The 18,705-nt window shown below is 38.9% G+C and overlaps 1 protein-coding gene across 6 annotated transcripts in view; it reads left to right on the forward strand.

Annotated features, from left to right (window-relative positions):
• Positions 1-18,705, forward strand: part of KDM4C (lysine demethylase 4C) — a 409,962-nt gene that overhangs the window by 118,049 nt on the left and 273,208 nt on the right. For all 6 annotated transcript variants that reach the window (XR_009564329.1, XM_030877155.3, XM_030877156.3 and 3 more), the window contains one exon: positions 1,818-1,955. Coding sequence is in view for 5 of the 6 variants with exons in the window: in XM_030877155.3 (XP_030733015.1) it covers positions 1,818-1,955 (138 nt within the window). In the remaining variant the exon portion in view is untranslated. The remainder of the gene's footprint in view (positions 1-1,817; positions 1,956-18,705) is intronic.

An 18,705-nucleotide genomic window follows, 5' to 3' on the forward strand; every position in this document is an offset into this window, starting at 1 on the left:
TTATATATAATAATAACACAATCTTCCTCCTCAGTTTAACCTTCTCTCTTTAGGCAATCATTTTGCAGTTGGACTAACATTTTTTTCTTCTTCTTTCAGTGAATTTGTACATATTCGTACATATATATGAAAAAGTATGTTTAACAAATAGCTAATTTCTGCTTTTTGATTACGTACACTACCCTTTCTGACATTTTTTGCCATATGGAATTATGATGCTTGGTTAGTCTTAAAATAAAAGGGACTTGTTCTTGTCTACCCCTATATCTTTTTTTTTTTTTTAAATATCAGTTTGTTACATAGAGGCAGTAAATTTGCCTTATATTTTGGCTAACTGGGATTGACCTGTTTCTAGAAATTATATAGAGGCATAACATTTAGGGTCCAATTTAATGGGAACAGGTACTTTTCAACATGGCAAGAACAGGGTTTTCTAGGGAGAGTAGAGAAGGATTGTAGGTGGAATTCAGTGGAGCAGTGAAGCTACTTTCCTTATCCCACTGACAACAGACTTACCCTCTTCCTCCACCTTATAGGGCTAGAAACAGTTGAGCAGAGTGAGTTTTGTTTTATCACATGGTACAAGGAAGTGCCTAGTTTCCAAGGACAATTATAATTAATGAGATTCAGTGAGACCAGGAAAGGAGAGAATCAGGCTTTGTTCTCAACGTGGCTCAGAATGATGGAACTGGAACCATGTTGAACACTGATAAGCCATTCTCTTCCTGCCAGGTGGCAGCTGGGTTGCCACTCATTGCAATAGAACACCTGCTGGGGTGTCACAGGGGAGGGGGTGATGAGCTAAATTTCAGAATTGTTGAGAAAGAAAATACTTCCACACACAACATTTTAGCATTCCTAAAATGGTAACTGAATTGCAGTGTGTGCACCTGTATTTATACAGTGTATCTCCTGTATGTTTCCACACAAGTGCATACTCACATATTCATTTATCAACATTTTAGGACTGAAATGAACCAAGGTAACTGAATGAATCAGTGAGTTATATATTTGATAGTCTAGCATTGAGTAGACAAGTTAAAAAAAAAACACTGAAAAATTTAGCTTCACTGTATTTCTATAGCTCATGGTGTGTTTTGTATGCTTTGGTGATTATAAAAAAACCAAATTTCTGTAATCTGAAAATTAGGAATGGACTGAATACATTTTTCATCTTTGCTTTTGGGCTGCTGGCTTATTTACCCAAGCTAGTTTAATTATATTTGAAAATGCACTCACCCACTCATACATACTTATATATTATACATATATTTGAATAACTATTTGGTAGAAATTTTACTATTAAATGGAATGAAGTCAATTGAATGTTTTGTAAGTATTATGAAAGGATAATTTGGTGAATACTATCAACTCTTTAGCAACAAGAATTCATAATATTCAGCGTGTGTTATCAAAGTTTTTATAGCTCTAACTTGAAAAATGTCAGTTATGATAGTCCTGTTATATAATTCCAGTAATGTGAATTTTTAAAGTATTAAAATATACATATTGAATGCTAATAAGAACAAATTTATTTGAATAACATAAAACAAAGACATCTTCAAATAGAATATAATTTCTTTGATCATGGACTGAATGATTGAACTACATTGCCAGAAGGTCACACCCTGTTTAGAAAATTCTTTTAAAAGTCTCCTGAAAAACCATTAAAGGATTAAGTAAAGGATCTGGGGGGACTTCTTTTATAGCTCGGACATCATATTTTTTCTTTTTTTTAATAGGAAATACATTTTAACTGTATTTGCAATTTGGGAAGTCTTATAATTGGGAAATATTATATGTTTTCTACCCTGCAGATCACCCAGGAGGCTGGCGAATTTATGATCACTTTCCCATATGGCTACCATGCTGGTTTTAATCATGGTTTCAACTGTGCAGAATCTACAAATTTTGCTACTGTCAGATGGATTGACTATGGGAAGGTTGCTAAATTGGTAAGTTATGCCCCAAACGCTTAAATTAAATGTGTATTCTGATTATTATAGTGGGAAAGCTAAGAGCACATGCAGCATTTATTTTTTTCCTCAATGATGTTGTGTGCTTGTCACCATAGTAATTTATTCCAGACAGATATATTTATTTTACATAGGCTATATTAATATTTGTAGCAGTGTTTTCCTGTTTTGAGATTAATGTGGAGCAATTTACTTTGAGAGGTAATTTTAAGCAACCAGTGCTTTCTTTCTTAAGCCACCAGTCTTCTCGTGAGATTTTCTGGTGGCTCCCTGTGACTCCATATTAGGTAGATGTGGCTCCTTCCATGTTAGAGTTCAGTCCATGGCTTAGAAAACAACTAGTTACAGAGGAAAGTGGTAAAATTGTTAACAAGAGGTGAAGGGAGGATGGTAAGAAGAAATAATTCAAACTGCCTTTAGTGTAGAAATGAATTTTTTGAAAGTAATAGTATAGAATGTATTTTAACAAGTAATATATCTTAATGTTAAATTTGGTATAAAAATTTGCATCTCCTGCTCAGTATATTTAATTTAGTTCACAAACTGTGTATTTTCATTCACAAGCAACTTGTGTTAAATTTCATTAATTGCCCCCCTGCAGCGTTAAATAGAGGACATCTTCAAAGTGATGGTAGCTCCTATTAGATTGCTTCCTTTCCTGTGGATTTTAAGGCAGATGTACAGGCTGGCAGAGGGCAGTTTCTTAATGAAACTGTGTGTTTTACTACAGAGTATGTAAAATTGACATATATTTGGGGGAAAATGGCACATACAGCCTGTATAGCCTTATCTTGGCCACTGCATGGTCCAGGCAAATACTATTCATTCTACATTGATAAAACTTTCATGTGGAACCATTGAGTGAACTTGGATAGAAATATATTCAGGGAAGACAACTCTAGGTTTATTTTACACAGGTATTTAGAAAATTGTATAATATATTAAAATAAAAGTATAGCAACTCAGAAAGCATTCGAATGAATTCGTGACATAAAAGAAATCTCCTGCTAGAAGACTTTCTCTGTTCTAAGTAATTTTTATTTATGAGGGGTAATTTAGAAAGGAGCAGAACTGAACTACTTCTTTCCCTTACGCATCCTTCATAATACAGTAAACCTAATAAAAAAACAGAAAGCCCGGTGTACATACCTTGGTCAGCTACTGCCGTGCTTTTGCAGAAAAGTAATGCTTGTATCTGCATCAAAACAGTGTCATAGCCCTGAGGTTATAACAAGGTATGTTATTTTATGGTTTGCATCTTTAATCATTGACATAATAAGTCAGCTATCCCAGCTGTCAGTCACCAGAAAAATTAGTTGGTTCTTGTTTACTACAACTTTCAGTTCTAATTCTGAGTATTGGCTTCTTCCCAAGACTAAAATGTCCTGAGTGCATTTCCACCTTTCTGGGTGGTCAGAGTGGGAGTGGAGTGTGACCAAGTAAGAGAGGTCAGGAGTGGTCCTCTCTGAGGTCTCTCTCAGCTGATGGAGCCCAGACCTGTGGGGCTGTTAGGAGGCAGAGCCCCGTAGTGGAAGAGGCAGGGATTTGAGGCCCAGCTCATCTTCTTGCTAGCCAGAGAACATCAGGAAAGTCATTTCTTCTTTTCGTTTCTTCCTATAGATTAAAAATCCCTCTCTACCTCATAGATTTGTTGGGAGGAAAATAACTTAGCTATGTGGGTATCCACTCATGCTGTGTTGATTTATATCATTCAATTTAGTCAGGGGATATGACTGTCTTGGTTCTGGTTTTTTTTTACTGGGTACAAAATATTCAATGGCTATAATGCAGTTTGGGCCGGTTAATTTAAAATTGTAATTACATGTGTTTGAGATGTTTCTAGGTGTTGTCTCCACTCTTTCCTTACTTTTGGTGAGGTGGTGCTATTCTGAGAATGTATTAGTTTTCTATTGCAGCTGTAGCAAATTACCATAAAATTAGTGGTTGCAAACAATACTCTTGTACTGTTTCCTAGTCCTGTAGGTTATACGTTGAACATTGGTCTAACCAGCAAAATTCAAGGTGCTTGCAGGGCTGCATTCCTTACTGGAGATTCTGACGAAGAATCCACTTCCTTGCTCAGTGAGATTGTTGGCAGAATTCAGTTCCTGGCAGTTGTAGGACTGAGTTCCTGTTTCCTTGCTGCCTGTCAACCAGGTCTTTGCTCCTAGAGGCCTCTCTCAGGTCCTTGCTTTGGTCCCCTACATTTCAGAGCAAGCAATCCAAAAAATCCTTTTTGTCATAAAAAATAACATATTCACAGATTGCAGGAACTAGGACATGGATATCTTTGCTGTTAGGGGTGGAACCAAGTGGGGGTGGGGGGTGTGGGTGTCAGCATTCTACCTACCACAGAGAGCTTCAACTGATAACTGACATGGTGACGTATTAAGACTCTACTTTGGGACTTCCCTGGTGGCGCAGTGGTTAAGAATCCGCCTGCCAATGCAGGGGACACGGTTTCGAGCCCTGGTCCAGGAAGATCCCACATGCCACGGAGCAACTAAGCCCGTGTGCCACAACTACTGAGCCTGCACTCTAGAGCCCGCGAGCCACAACTACTGAGCCCACATGCCACAACTACTGAAGCCCGCACGCCTAGAGCCCATGCTCCACAACAAGAGAAGCCACTGCAATGAGAAGCCCGTGCATTGCAAGGAAGAGTAGCCCCCGCTCACCGCAACTAGAGAAAGCCCGCACACAGCAACGAAAACCCAGCAGAGCCAAAAATAAATTAATTAAAAAAAAAAAAAAGGATCTACTTTGATTCGTGTAATGAATTTTGGTTATTCTGCATAAAAATAGGAAACTAATCTTGGATACAATTTTGAATGTTTCACTAAAACATCCTTAGGCTTTCTTAAATTTATTCCTCAGTATTAATGTTTTTCTGGGCTATTCTAAATTAAGTTTGCTTACGTTATAATGTGCCGTGATGGCATTTTGAGGGAAGATTTTATTGTCTTTTATCCCTTATTTGACACATATTTTTATTGATTTTCAAGTTCTGTTTCTTTAGGCAACCTTATGAATTTACTGTATTGTGTGTGTGTGTATTTACGTGTGTGTGTGAACATGTGTAATTTTTAATCTTAGGAAAATTTGTAAATTGGGCAGTTTTTGTGTTTTGCTGGGGACAAATGTAATGTATAGTGAATTAATTATGAATTGTACTTAAAGACTTTTAACTTTGATGATGGCCAAATTGGTTAGTCTTAATTCTTTGTCTTCTTCAATTCATTCTAAATGATAACTATTTAAAAAACAGTAATTTTTCACAAGTGATAATGAGTTATGCATTTAGGGGGGATAATTTAAAAAATAGTGGCATACTTTTTATAGTTGAAGCACTGGGGAATGACATCTGCTTTACCCGTCGCATGTTGATTTGAGTATATAAAATCATCTGATAAAGTATCTGTGGTGTGGCATTAATTAATTAACGTGGTGCAGAGTGAAGGATCTCTACTGATAATATTTCATATATTACAAACCAATATTTCTAATTTCATAACATAGACAAGAGCTGTTAACGAGAGGTTATTTTTTTAAATTAATTTATTTAATTTATTTGGCTGCATCGGGTCTTAGTTGTGGCACACGGGATCCTCGTTGCAGCATGTGGGATCTTTCGTTGCAGCATGCGGGCTTCTCTTTAGTTGTGGTGCGCGGGCTTGAGAGCGCGTGGGCTCTGTAGTTGTGGCATGCGGGCTCAGTAGTTGTGGCATGTGGGCTTAGTTGTCCCATGGCATGTGGGATCTTAGTTCCCTGACCAGGGATCGAACCTGCGTCCCCTGAATTGGAAGGTGGATTCTTAACCACTGGACCACCAGGGAAGTCCCCCAGAGGTTATTTTTTAATTTTAAAAATAATTTTGGAAAGATAACCCCAGGTTCACTGATATTATTGGTGGTCTTTGTTTAACAGCCAGCAGGCTTTGGTTAATAGGAACCTTTTAAGCCATTCAGGTGGCTTAATGTAGATGGGGACAGAGCTCTGTTTTTTCAGGTAATGCTTGTCTGCTTTATACCAGGCACCATGTATGTATCTGTGAATTCATCACTTGGAGGCTGACCTATTTGATGGGAGCCAGAAGTGAGGGTAGAGTTGGCACTGCAAGGGATCCAGGACTGCTTCCTTTGTTGTTGGCTACTTGACCTCTGGTGGCATCTCTGGAGCAGGACAGGAGATGGGGTTTCTGTGGATTTCCTTTGAATGTATTACTGACCTTTTGGTATGTGGTATTGGTTCATGAAACCTTCTCTTTGTTTAAAGTATAGCTAACATTGACTAGAACTTCCATGCCATTATTTGTGGTGATCCCAAATACTCGTCTTCCAAATTTCAGCAAATTCCTGAACCTTTGATATTCTCAACTAAATAATAATAATAACAACAATAATTATTATGTGGATATTCTACTGCCTGTCGGTATGTTCCCTGTATTCTAGCACTTAGTCCAGACGGCTCTTTATTATACTATCTACCCAAACTGCCTCACCTCTCACATAAGGCTTTTTTTGTGCCTAGATTGTGGAGAAGGTCTTAGGTAACAGACATAGGTAGAAATGAGCCATGATAGCAACTTAATTTGACTATCCTTGTTTCTAAAAATTCCTGCTAATGCCCTTGGCCTTGCCGTTCCTCTTGTTTCTATCTTTCCCTCTCTTCTCTTTAGGATCATTCAGCTCTTTTTTGCCTTGACCTAGTAAATATAGCAAGCCAAATCCTGCATGATACTCCAGAAGAGAAGGGCCTTGCCTTAAGAGGGCCCACCTACCTAAGAAAGCAGTTGTATAATTCCCCCCCCCATTTAATTTATCAGAATTAAGGTTTTTCACTGAAAGAAATTGAGAGGAATGTTCCAGGTGGCCACGTACCCATATGCCTACTTATAGGCAGAGTTCAGCTTTGGTGAGTGCCCAGTGAGTTTCTTCTCTGGAACAGAAATTGTGCTACGTGATTGTACAAAAGGACTTGTTTTCTTTGTCTTCAAGGAGCTTTCATAAAGAGCAGAAGGGCTTTTAATAAACCTCCATTTGCAAAGCTATAGTATGAGTGGAACATATCATCCAGTTATTTTAGGCATTTTTCTAGCTTTGAATATCAGAGTAATCTAGAGTGAAACACTGTATATTTTTTTCTAGTAGAGATTTAAAAATATCTACCAGATTGCATAGCAGTTGAACTAAGATATTGCTGTATATTCGAGATGAATGTTTTCTGTTCCTGGAACGTTCTTTCTGTCTGTGGTGAAATGGAGTCCGTGGTAACTTCTGTGCAGCAGCTGTGGTGGCATTCACAGGTCTGCTTCCTAGCTAGGACGGATCAGAGAGCTGGCCTGCAGGTTGTATTTCATTTTTCCGTTTGGTGGGATGAAGTGCCGTTGTTTTGATGTTAGGTTTGATGGATTTGTTTGCCACTGCATTCATTAGCTTCACATCAGAAAACTGACAGGCTGTTAAATGAAACTTTGGCTTAGATTTTCAGCTTGACTGTTTGGAGACATTTGTGAAGATATTATGTTTTTGTGTTGCAGCAGCCTCCAGCACTATGATTGTCTCTAAGGGAAGAAAAGTTATTTACTGTACTGATTTTCTTGAGTAAAAACGAATCATTGTCTGGGGGACAGTCATATCTAGCCTACACCATCAGAAGCAGTGTATTTATGACAGTGTGTGCCGCATGAGAGACTTATCTGTGGCATGATAAATAACATTATCTTCTTGGAAGGAAAGGTAATAGTTGGTGACTCCAAAATGATATCTCATATTTTACATTAATTTTATTTTAAGTGATAATCTATTAACATGATATGCCAGAAAGTTGAAAAATTGCACTGCAGAGCTGGGAATGTTCTCTTATGAACTCCAAGAGCATTACTTCACTATCTAACTTTAAAGCATTCGGACATTTGAATTCTCAAACGTTTGAACAAGTTTAAAAAGAGATGATAGAATGTTGAAATTGATTTCCTTTTAATCTGGAAGGGATTTCAACTATTAAATTGTCTTTCATGCAAGAACCATGATATGGGTTCATTTTATTTTATATTTCAATCCTTCTCTAAAATTAAATTTGGTTTTTCCTAAGTCAGGTAGCAGTTGTCCTAAAAAATCTTTAATCTTGGGCGGTCTTTATTAAAGTAATCAGGAATCATTTTAACAGTGAGTCTCCAGGTTATATTTTAATATGCTTTGGATTGTAGAATACCAGTGTAGTGACATTTCTCTATTCTTACAGCTTGTGAAGGAAAGAAAATGTAGACAGTGTTGCACATTGCTCATTTAACAGTTCTTGGCATTCTGATTTTAAGTGTCTGGTATGGCATATAAAATATGAACTTCGGGAGTTTAGTGATTTTATATTCTGCACTTTATCTTTTTACCTCTACTTTGTCTCTATGTCCTGGGTCCTGGCGGTACAACATAGTAGTGCTGATGAGTGACTCTCCTCTGCCTTTTTTACAGAGCTTAAAGGAAAGAAGAGAAAATACCATGTAGAGAAAAAGAAGCATACAAAGTCATGTCCTTAGGAGTTTGTACTCTAACTGGGAAGTTAGTATTTATGTATCAAGAAGAGGTATTAAGAAAGAAAATAGTCACATTATGTCCCCATTTTGTTCTGATGAAGTATTGAGTTGTGGGATTCAGAAAATCTGAGACTTCAAGTAGACTATTAGGAGAGCCAATTGATTAGTATATATTGTGTCTGCAGGAGACATATTTGGGGCTTGAGTCCTCAGAGATAGGGAGCCTGATTTCATTCAGTGCTAATTTAAATTTGCTGGATTATGGGATTTGAATGGAACTAGGTATATGGTTTATGACACTGATGTTTAGTTGCTAACCTGAAATCAAGATAATATCTGTTTTTGAGGCTTTAGTTAACTCAATACGTTAAAAAAAAAGTAAATTGGCTTTTTGAATAATGTGTACCCTATACTGAGAAAAATTAATTTGTCTTTAAGCCATTCTCCTTTCATCTAGTTTGATAGTAGTAGCCGACATTGTTCACAATCCGCCAGGCGTTGTGCAGGGCACTTCACACATGTTACTTCTTGCCGTCTCAGAGATAATGCATGTCTTCTGTCCTCTACTAGCCCCCTTTCTCAAACCAAGGAGTTGGGATGATGCCTAAAATGAGGATGGTGAGGTTGAGATTAGAGGCAGAAGGTTGGCCCCCTAGTGCCCCATATCCTTCTGGATTCATCTCCTTGGATGTGGTGGGTTAAACAGGTGCCAGCCAAGTATGTGATTTGTAGGATCGCTTTTAAGATACATGAGGCTTCAGAATGATCCTGTCCCACGTAAGCTGTAGTTGACAATCACCACCAGGTGGTGGTGATTCTCTCTGGCATTTGTTTTTGTTTGGGTTCTTAAAGCCAGTGGACACTTTATTCTGTATTCTTATGATCTGTTGATCAACCTACTTATGAATTCTTTTTTAGCCCATCGTTACCTCTCGGGCTTTGACCACCCTACTCTTTGATTAAGTTGGGGAAAAACAAAGGTTCTTTACTTCCTTCTTCATTTTGAGGAGTGAGGGGGATCCTGAGGCATCAGTCTGGACAAAAAGGTGTGTATGTAGAGAATCAGAACAAAGTTTATTATGCTCCTACCTTGACATATTTCATGATTATCAGGGACCTAATTTTATTGAAGCACTTTTTGAAGCTTTGGGGAATTTTTTGTTTACCATTTCTTTTGCCTTTTCCATGTTTGTTTGTTTTTTTTTTTCAGTGTTTATAACAGTAAACATAGTAAAAAATTCCATAAAAGGCTGTGTCCTAGATAAACGTTTGGAGAAGACGGTAGAAGTTGGGAGTGAATATTCGGGTCAGTGGTGATCCAGAATTCTAGGAGAGTAGTGGGAAGAACACCTTGGCAGTATTTGAGGGAAGCAGGTTGGCCAGCCCCTCAAGGGAACAGAGGGATAATGGGAGAATCATTTGGGCTCTGGGCACCCCCAGCATTTATAACAAACAGATTTCCTGGTTCCCCACAGCTTCTCATTCTCTCCCACACAGGGTTTACTGTGTTTTCCTCCTTCTGCAACTACCACTGAGAAGACAAGCAATGGTTTATCTAGTAAGGGGTGGTTTCCTCGCTTGAGGGATTCGGAGCCAGGTGGCCCCAGGGTTGGTGTATCTCAGCACTGTCATGAGGTCTCATGCTCTTCCCCTCCTTCTGTCTCATTCTCCTCCGTGGGAGGGTATTTATTAGCAAGCTTGCCACTATAGCTGTGCTTACTGCAGACATTGTTTCTTCCAAGGAGGAAGGAGGGGGACAATGCAAAAATGTGGCTCACCCTCGTCCCTCTATCTGGGAGGAAAATCTTTCCTTGAACCCTACCTGAAAAAACTTTTATATCTCATGGCCAACCCAAACCATAAGGAAGCTAGGAAAGTAAATGGAAAGTCATTTGGGGAGAGCACCTGTTATGTGCTGGGCCCTGTGCTTTCAGTTAAGAAAGTAGTAAACAAGACATGTGTGGTCTCTGTCTGGTCAGTTGATCCACATTTAGAGTCTACAGCAGCTGTTCTCAACCCTGGGAGCTTTAAAAGCATGGACCCACCCAGACCAATAGGATAAGAATTTCTGGTGAAGGGATACAGCATTTGCATTTTAAAAATCCCCCTAGGTGAGTCTGCTGGATGCTTTGGGTTGAGAACCAGTGGTCTTTAGTGAATTAAATAGGCCTTTGTTGTTTGGGTTGATGTTTTCTTTTTTACATTTCAGCTAAAGGTTCACTGGCAGCTCTATCAAACAGACCAAAATAATTATAAATGCAATTTATATATAAATGTAATGTATAAATTTACCACATTTAAAAATTTTCTTCTGAGAACCTAAAGCTTTCCAGTCCATTTGTGACATCCATTTTTACAACTTAACTCATCACGTCAATTCAGATGATGAAGCCTAAGATTTCATAGCAGGAAGGGAAATGATCGATTTGGAAGGTTTTCGGACAACCTAAGAAAAAGGAAACATGGACCATTAAAATAAAGTCAGTTCTTCTCACACCAATAAGCTGATTTTCTTTGGGAAAATCACTTTGCCTTGCTAAGACTGTACTGTTGAAATAGTGGTCCTGTTCCTAAATTTATTCAAAAGCTGTGGTGGAAATGTCCACATGTTGATTAGGAGGCAGCATGGCGAGGGGTAAAGAGAGCACAGTTTGTAGCTAGTGGGGCTGGATTTGAATATGGGGACGACCGCTTGCTAGTGATTAATCCTAACAAGGATTCACTTGATAACTTTATGATCTGGTTGCTAATTGTTTGTTCTTACACAGTACCTCCCTCAAAAGATCTATATAATCTTTTGATTCAATGCTGTAACTTACGGCAAAAGCTAGTTATAGGAGGACTCGGGAAAATTCCTCAGGTGGGGTCTGAACCCTTGGCCTAGCCACATAGTGATTTTTCTTTCTCAACAGAAGAGCTAAGTGTGAATTAGGACTTCTTATATAAGGTATGCCAACCAAGGTCACTGTTCCCTTTCCTTCAAGATACTTGTTCTCTGCTGATTGAACAAAAGCAGCATGTGCAGATGCCCAGTTTGAAGTTTGATGTAGGCATCTTGCCTACTAGATCATTTGCTGTGACCTCTTTGAATCAAAAGAGAGCTTTAATGGGATTTCACTGAGGTCAGTGGCAATAATTAGACTTTAATCTGTGGATCCACAGTCTATCCTCCCTCTGCTGTGAGCAAGATGATAGAAAGCGTGAACACACCTCTCTTCAGAACCGCTTGTCAGAACTGTAGCCTGGAAATTCCCACGGGGGCTGCAGCCCCGGAACACTCTCTCACCAGAGCCCCTTCTCAAGCAGAAGGTTGAAAGTAATGACGGTAGTAGCTGAACAGGGTGTTGATATTTAAATATCAAAGGGAATAAAGAATGGGTGAAGAAACCCCTGATTAATCTCTATTACTGTTTTAACGTTTCCGCACTTTCGCAGTTAGAAGAATCGGAGCGTTAGACAATTCAAAGAGGAAAGGTGCCCCCAGTTAGGCAGACCCTAAAAAAGTCTGATATCATATAGAAGCCCAGTGCTTGGTTCTCTCCCTCTTTCAGCCATGCCTAGCATTTTAAATTTACTATGCTTTTATTCCCTACAAACTATGCCTAGTAATATTTTTTTTTGCCTCATTCTGCAACGAGGAAGGTAAAGCAAGAGTATCTTCTGGACATTCCAGATACTCTGGAGGGATGATTTCCAACATGATACCTTAGAGCACTGATTGATTCCTTGTGGCTCTATCTGTGATATTTAGTGCTCACAGCTAATTCCATCTGGCATTATTTTTGTCTTTCATTTGTATTGATCAGTTTGCTGATCCTGCCAAGTGCTGTCCTTAAGTGAGAGCAATATCGATACTTGTATGCCTCTTGCTTATTTATAATGCTGAGTGCAGTTTTATGATGGTGTTTTGTTTCTCTTACTGTCTGATATTTTGATTTTTATCATACTTGAGTATGACCAATGAATAAGTAGCTAAGTAAGGGAAGTTTCAAATTAGTGTTGTTAAAAATATGAAGAAATAAAATCGTAATATTGGGGAACTGTCTATTTTATAATCATAACTAGCAGTATTTTGGCGATGAGGATTGTACGTATGTATTTTACCAACATTGCTATTATTTTATAGTCTTTTAGTAAAAGGCTAGAAAAACATTAAAGCAGAAAAATTTAGCATGCCTTATGTTCCATGTATAATATCAAAGTTAGCTTTATAAAATTAATTATATCTTATATCTCCCTTCAAGATGCTTCATTAGAAATATAGCTCAAGTAGTTACTGAGATTCCATGATCTGCTTAGTATTGCCATCAGGATCACTCCTGACGTGACACAGGGTAGTGGAGGCGGCTGACACTTTGGAGACTAACAGACTGTCTTGAATCCCTCTCAGGCTGTATGTAATTCTTCTGAGCTTCATTTTCCTCATATATTAGGGAGGCATTGTTGTGCAGTGAAGGCGGACAAGTTCAAGGCTTGGCCAGGCTCTGACTTGAATTCTGCCTTTTCCTTTTACTAACTGTGTGATTGGAGCAAGTACTTAATTAACCTCTTTAAATGCCTTTTTCCCATATGTAAAATGGAGATTATAGCCTCTTTAAGTTGTTCTGAAAAATAAATGAAATTAAATCTGTAAGGAGGCTTGCAGAGTTGTGGTGGGGACTGGATAGATGTGTGGTGGGTTAGGATTGTGTTTCCTCTGCATCTTTCTTGCAGAATTCCAGTTTGGGGAATTGACCTTGGCTCAGTGGTGGGCCTGGCTGGTCTAAGAGAATTCCCGTTTCCTTTTCCAGCGATGATGGATCAGATCAGTGGGCCAATCTTGGCCAAATAGAAAGGAGGGTAGGATTGGTGGAGAAATAGAGGAAACCGCCAGCTTGCCCTAGGAGAGTAATGGGAGACTCGTCTCTCTAAATGAGGACAAGGAAGCACTGAAGTCTCCAGCCTGCGATCTTAAGGGGACCAGACCTAGCTTAAAGCCCATGCTTTGGACACCAGGTTAGAGAGCTGAAAGGCTTCTGTTTAAAATCAAAGCCTGGAGAAAGCAGGCCAGTGTTTTATTTTTCATAACTCTGTCAGAAATACAAGTGTTTGTTGCTCCATCTCCAGAGTATTTCTTTCCTTAGTTAAAGTGCTTTGATGGCTAATTTGAGTGCAAGCAAACAAAGACCCAACCCAATCACACAGAGCCGTGTTAGAATTCTGGTTCTGTGTGTGGTACTTGTGTAACCTGCATCTGTGAGCCATAGTTTTCCTACCTGTAAAGAGGGCTTTAACTGGTGCCTCACCAGGATGGGGGCCACAATGGGGGCAGGCACCTAGCACCATGCCTCTCTCACTGAGTACATTTTTAAAAAGCCATTCATCATGGTCATTTCTAAGTCAGGGAACTCCCTAATACTATTTGGGGAAGACTGGTGGGGTTCAGGCCTGAGGTGCTGAGAAACAGTGGCTATGGGGATAGTATTTGCAGCATACGTGCTAACAGCAGGCTGGGCAGATGGATTGCTTTATATATTTCTACTGAATTCTCACATTCATTCACTTTTACTTTCTGCCAAAATGAGGGCAGCATTTGGAGTTCTGTGGGCCAGATTGCCAAGAGGAGACGTTTGAAGGAGCTGTTGCTTATGTGTTCAAAAACATACTGTGTCTCTTGGGCCCTCTGTTGAATTCGAAAGACCATGTGTTGTAAATTCTTGGAAAGAAAACCATCATGGACATTGTAGATTCCTGCTAAGTTTGACTCTCGTCCAGACATGACTTTTACATACTGCATACATATGTGAATTAAGAGAAAAGAATAGGTTGTTTCCAGCAACTTTCTAAATTTTCATAAACTATATTTTTATACGGCTTAGTCATAATATTCAGTGTTTCTTATATTCCCAGTTCTCAGGAACGTGTATTCTGTCCTTTAATTTTAAGTATTAATTAACAAAAAATTGGACTCTTCTGATGACTATTGAAATAGCATGAAAACCTGTTTCTTTGAAAACTAAAAAATTGTTCAGACTTCAGTAGTATTCATAGTAATACTGAAGGATTTTTTTTTCTTATCATATTAGTAAAGACATAAGGAAAACTCCCATTACTCTTGAGAATGTACTTGTTTGATCACTTTGTACTTCTGTTGGTGGTGGTGTAATTGGGATAAGTATCCTGAAAAGCAGGTAGGTAATGTGTATCAATACTCCTCAACATCTCCATGCCCTTTGATCCATTTCTTACACTCCTAGGAAATAATTGGAAATGCAGGCAAAAGTACACTTACAAAGATGATTGTTGTAGTGCTAGTTTTATCAGCAAAACTTGAATTATAACTATCATGTCCAATGATATGGGAATCATTGAGTAAATTATGGTGTGCCATGTACTAGAATCCTTTTAATTTTACAGAAAATTATTTGAAAGGAAATCATGATGACTCTTTGTATTGTTACCTGTTGTTAAAATGTATAAAACATTAGTGGGCTTCCCTGGTGGCACAGTGGTTGAGAGTCCGCCTGCCGATGCAGGGGACACGGGTTCATGCCCCGGTCTGGGAGGATCCCACATACCGCGGAGCGGCTGGGCCTGTGAGCCATGGCCACTGAGCCTGCGCGTCCGGAGCCTGTGCTCTGCAACGGGAGAGGCCACAACAGTGAGAGGCCCGCGTACTGCAACAACAACAACAACAAAAAAAATGTATAAAACATTAGTATATGTCCATGGCCAAAAAACTTAGAGTACAGAAAAATATTTAATGGCATCCTTTCTAGTCCCTTCCTTAAAGGTAAAGCCTTTTAACAACTCCTTGTATATCCTTTCAAAAATATTAGCATATATCTGTCTCTATCTTTTAAAAAATTTACACAAAGTTAATCAATGCTGTTCACATTGTTTTCCAATGTCTTTAAACAGCTTTCCTTTTAATACATCTTTCATTTACGGCAAGTAAAACATTTAGAGTGTAAATATTTATTAGAAAAATCTTCTAGCTTATCCCAATAGAGTAGGACAGGTGCTTGCCGTGGATTTTTTTTGTGGGCCATCGTAGAACCACAGTAGTGCATAAGAGTTCATTGCACAGATCTCGTTAACAAATTAGGACTTTGAAAACGAATGCCTTAGTTCATTGCTCTGTTTCCCTCCCCCCACCTCCCCCGTGCAGAGCAGAAGGCTAGGTGGACCTGGAGCACTTGCACGTTTCCAGCCCTGTCTTTGTTGACGGGCCCTGCCTACACCAGCATCTCAGCTTATTCTACCGCAGTTAATACTGGGAGATAGTTAATGCCATCATAGTTTCTGTTTTACTGAATGACAGCATTTCTAACTGTGTCCTCATATTTGAAGGATTGGATTGGTTAAATAAATTTTAATAAGTTCCTTTAGAATTGCATTTCTGTGTCCTCATAAAGGATTATCCCAGTGAATTTGGAAGACATGACAGGAAAAAGTAACTGAATGACTTTTGTCAACAGTTATATGATAATGGGAAATTGAAATAGGAATGGCAGAAAGGGGAGATAAAACCCAGCCTGGTTGCTATGTACAGATATAGGCAAGAAAGGCTACATAAAATAAGAAAATGCCAACTGCAATAATCATAAAGGACACTCTAGATTTAAAACACGTACATGAAGTAAGACAATCAGGAAGTTATTGCCCATTGTTTCAAGAGAGCAGATGGTGCTTAAAATATCTCTTAATTTTATGTCATTCTTAAAAGCAAACAACCAAAGAGCATATACAATCTATATTTAAAAAGTTAAGTGCAAACTTTTCTGTTTTGGGGGGATGCTAGAGTAGAGCTGAAGAAGAACAAAAGTAGCATTAAATCTGCCAATAAAGATACACATTGGAGGCTGTCTTGGCAGGGGATTGAAGGCAGAGATGAGGGGAAAGATAACCAAGAGAGCAGTAATCCAAACCCTGCTCAGCTCCTGTGTGAAACTCTTCTCTGTTACATATTTTCCCTCTCATTGGCTCTAGTAAGTGACTTGATGTTTAAGTTTTGAAATGTCTAGATTATGTCTCTAAAACCACATCCATTTGGGTACATGGTCATAATTTTTAGAAAACGTGATTTCATACTTTAGTATTTCACATTTCATTAGAGAGAATTTTAGGAAGGTTTTTTGAATTTTGGTGCTGTTTACACTCAGCACCTCTGAATAAGTGCTGGATCATAGATCCTGAAGTGTTTAGTTTGAGTAAGCCTGACCAAGGCCTCTCAGATAAACTGCTGTTCTCAGATTTGTACACGGTTTACACTATAGCAGTGTGTCTTAAAAGGCATTTCTGTAGTGTAGTTGCCTTATGATCAATTCATGGTGCTTTTTTGCCCAGTTACTACACAGATGTATTTGTGTAGAGATGGAAGGTGTCTGTGGCACCTCAATAGAGATGGAAGGTGTCTGTGGCAAAGTTAAGTCAGTCTGTGATGTACTCAGCCACTCAGGGCTGGACTGAAAAGTGAACACAGATTCCTTCACAGGTCCCGTTTACCACTTTATGGTTTGTTCTCATCGGTGATCCTGCCTGTCAGAGCAGCCTAAGTGAAAGTGAAGACAAGGAAATGGAAGCTCAGATCCATATTTCTAGAAATATCCACCCTTTGAGTTGTGCAGTGGAGAATCTGAAGTCCATACTCCGTTACTGAGTAACTGATGTAGCTACTTACCAGGAAAATTGGGGCGATGCAATTCTCTGTGTTTTCAAAGAAACATTTTGAGGTTGGGAAGTTTACAAACCTAGAATTTCAATAAGCACAAAGTAAAATAAGAGTTTACTTTTTATTAGATTGATATAATGCAGTTTGGACTGAGTTCATTCTAAGAGATCCCCCTTTCCCCCTGTTTATATTCTGCATTTACCTTCTGGAACTGATTGACATGATAGCAGATTGAATCAGACTTTATAATTCCTAGACTTTATAATCATTAAGCTTTGAAGTAAATGGTGCTTCTTATTTAAGGAAATTCCACAGGATAAAGCCAAACAGGTACCACTACAGAAGGGATTGTCTTCAGTGGATATCATGTGTTCAGCTCCTAGCTGCTTATTGTCTTAATAGGGTCTGTGGACAAAGTCGTCCTCAGTGTAACTCTGGTTCTGGGCTTTCTGCTTCAATGTGTCTGTCTCTGAAGCAGAAGGCCTGGAACCACTAATCAGTGTCCACCAGATTTCTTAAGACTGGCGTTAAGTTTAATTCAACATCTGTTAATTACCTGCTGTATAATGACCTGTGATGGACTTCTGGGAGGAGGCCCCAGTTATCCTGAACACTGTGGGTGCATAGTCAGTTTGATGAGATCTTGGACCTACTTCCCTAAAACAGGCTTTTTGTCATGCATATAAAAATATTTTTTAAAAATTGGAATATTATCAAATATATAATTTTACATTTGCTTATATTTTTATTGGTTTTGAATATTTTCTCATGCCACTTCAGCATTCTCAAAAATACTATTTAAAATAGCTGAGGGGCTTCCCTGGTGGCACAGTGGTTAAGAATCCGCCTGCCAATACAGGGGACATGGGTTCGAGCCCTGGTCCAGGAAGATCCCACATGCTGCAGAGCAACAAAGCCCGTGCGCCACAACTACTGAGCCTGTGCTCTAGAGCCTGTGAGCCACAACTACTGAGCCCGCATGCCACAACTACTGAAGCCCGCATGCCTAGAGCCCGTGCTCCGCAACAAGAGAAGCCACGGCAAATGAGAAGCCCGCGCACCGCAATGAAGAGTAGCCCCTGCTCACCACAACTAGGGAAAGCCCGTGCGCAGCAACGAAGACCCAACGCAGCCAAAAATAAATAAATTTATTTAAAAAAATAGCTGAGTATTTTATCCTATGAATGTACCCTAATTTAACCGTTTACCTGTTGTTATGGAGTTTGGTTATTTACACATTTCAGTATTACAGATTACAGTGTAGTAAAGAGCTTTATGAATTCATTGCTGTCCAATTCTCTTTTTTCTCAAGAGATATAATTTTAGAAGGGTAATTTTTTTTTTCTGTTTAAGGATTCTTTTTTTTTTAACATCTTTATTGGAGTATAATTGCTTTACAGTGGTGTGTTAGTTTCTGCTGTATATCAAAGTGAATCAGCTATACATATACATATATCCCCATATCTCCTCCCTCTTGCATCTCCCTCCCACCCTCCCTAACCCACCTCTCTAGGTGGTCACAAAGCACCGAGCTGATCTCCCTG

This window comes from Globicephala melas, chromosome 6 (assembly GCF_963455315.2).
Source record: "Globicephala melas chromosome 6, mGloMel1.2, whole genome shotgun sequence".
NCBI classification, from domain to species: Eukaryota; Metazoa; Chordata; class Mammalia; order Artiodactyla; family Delphinidae; genus Globicephala; species Globicephala melas.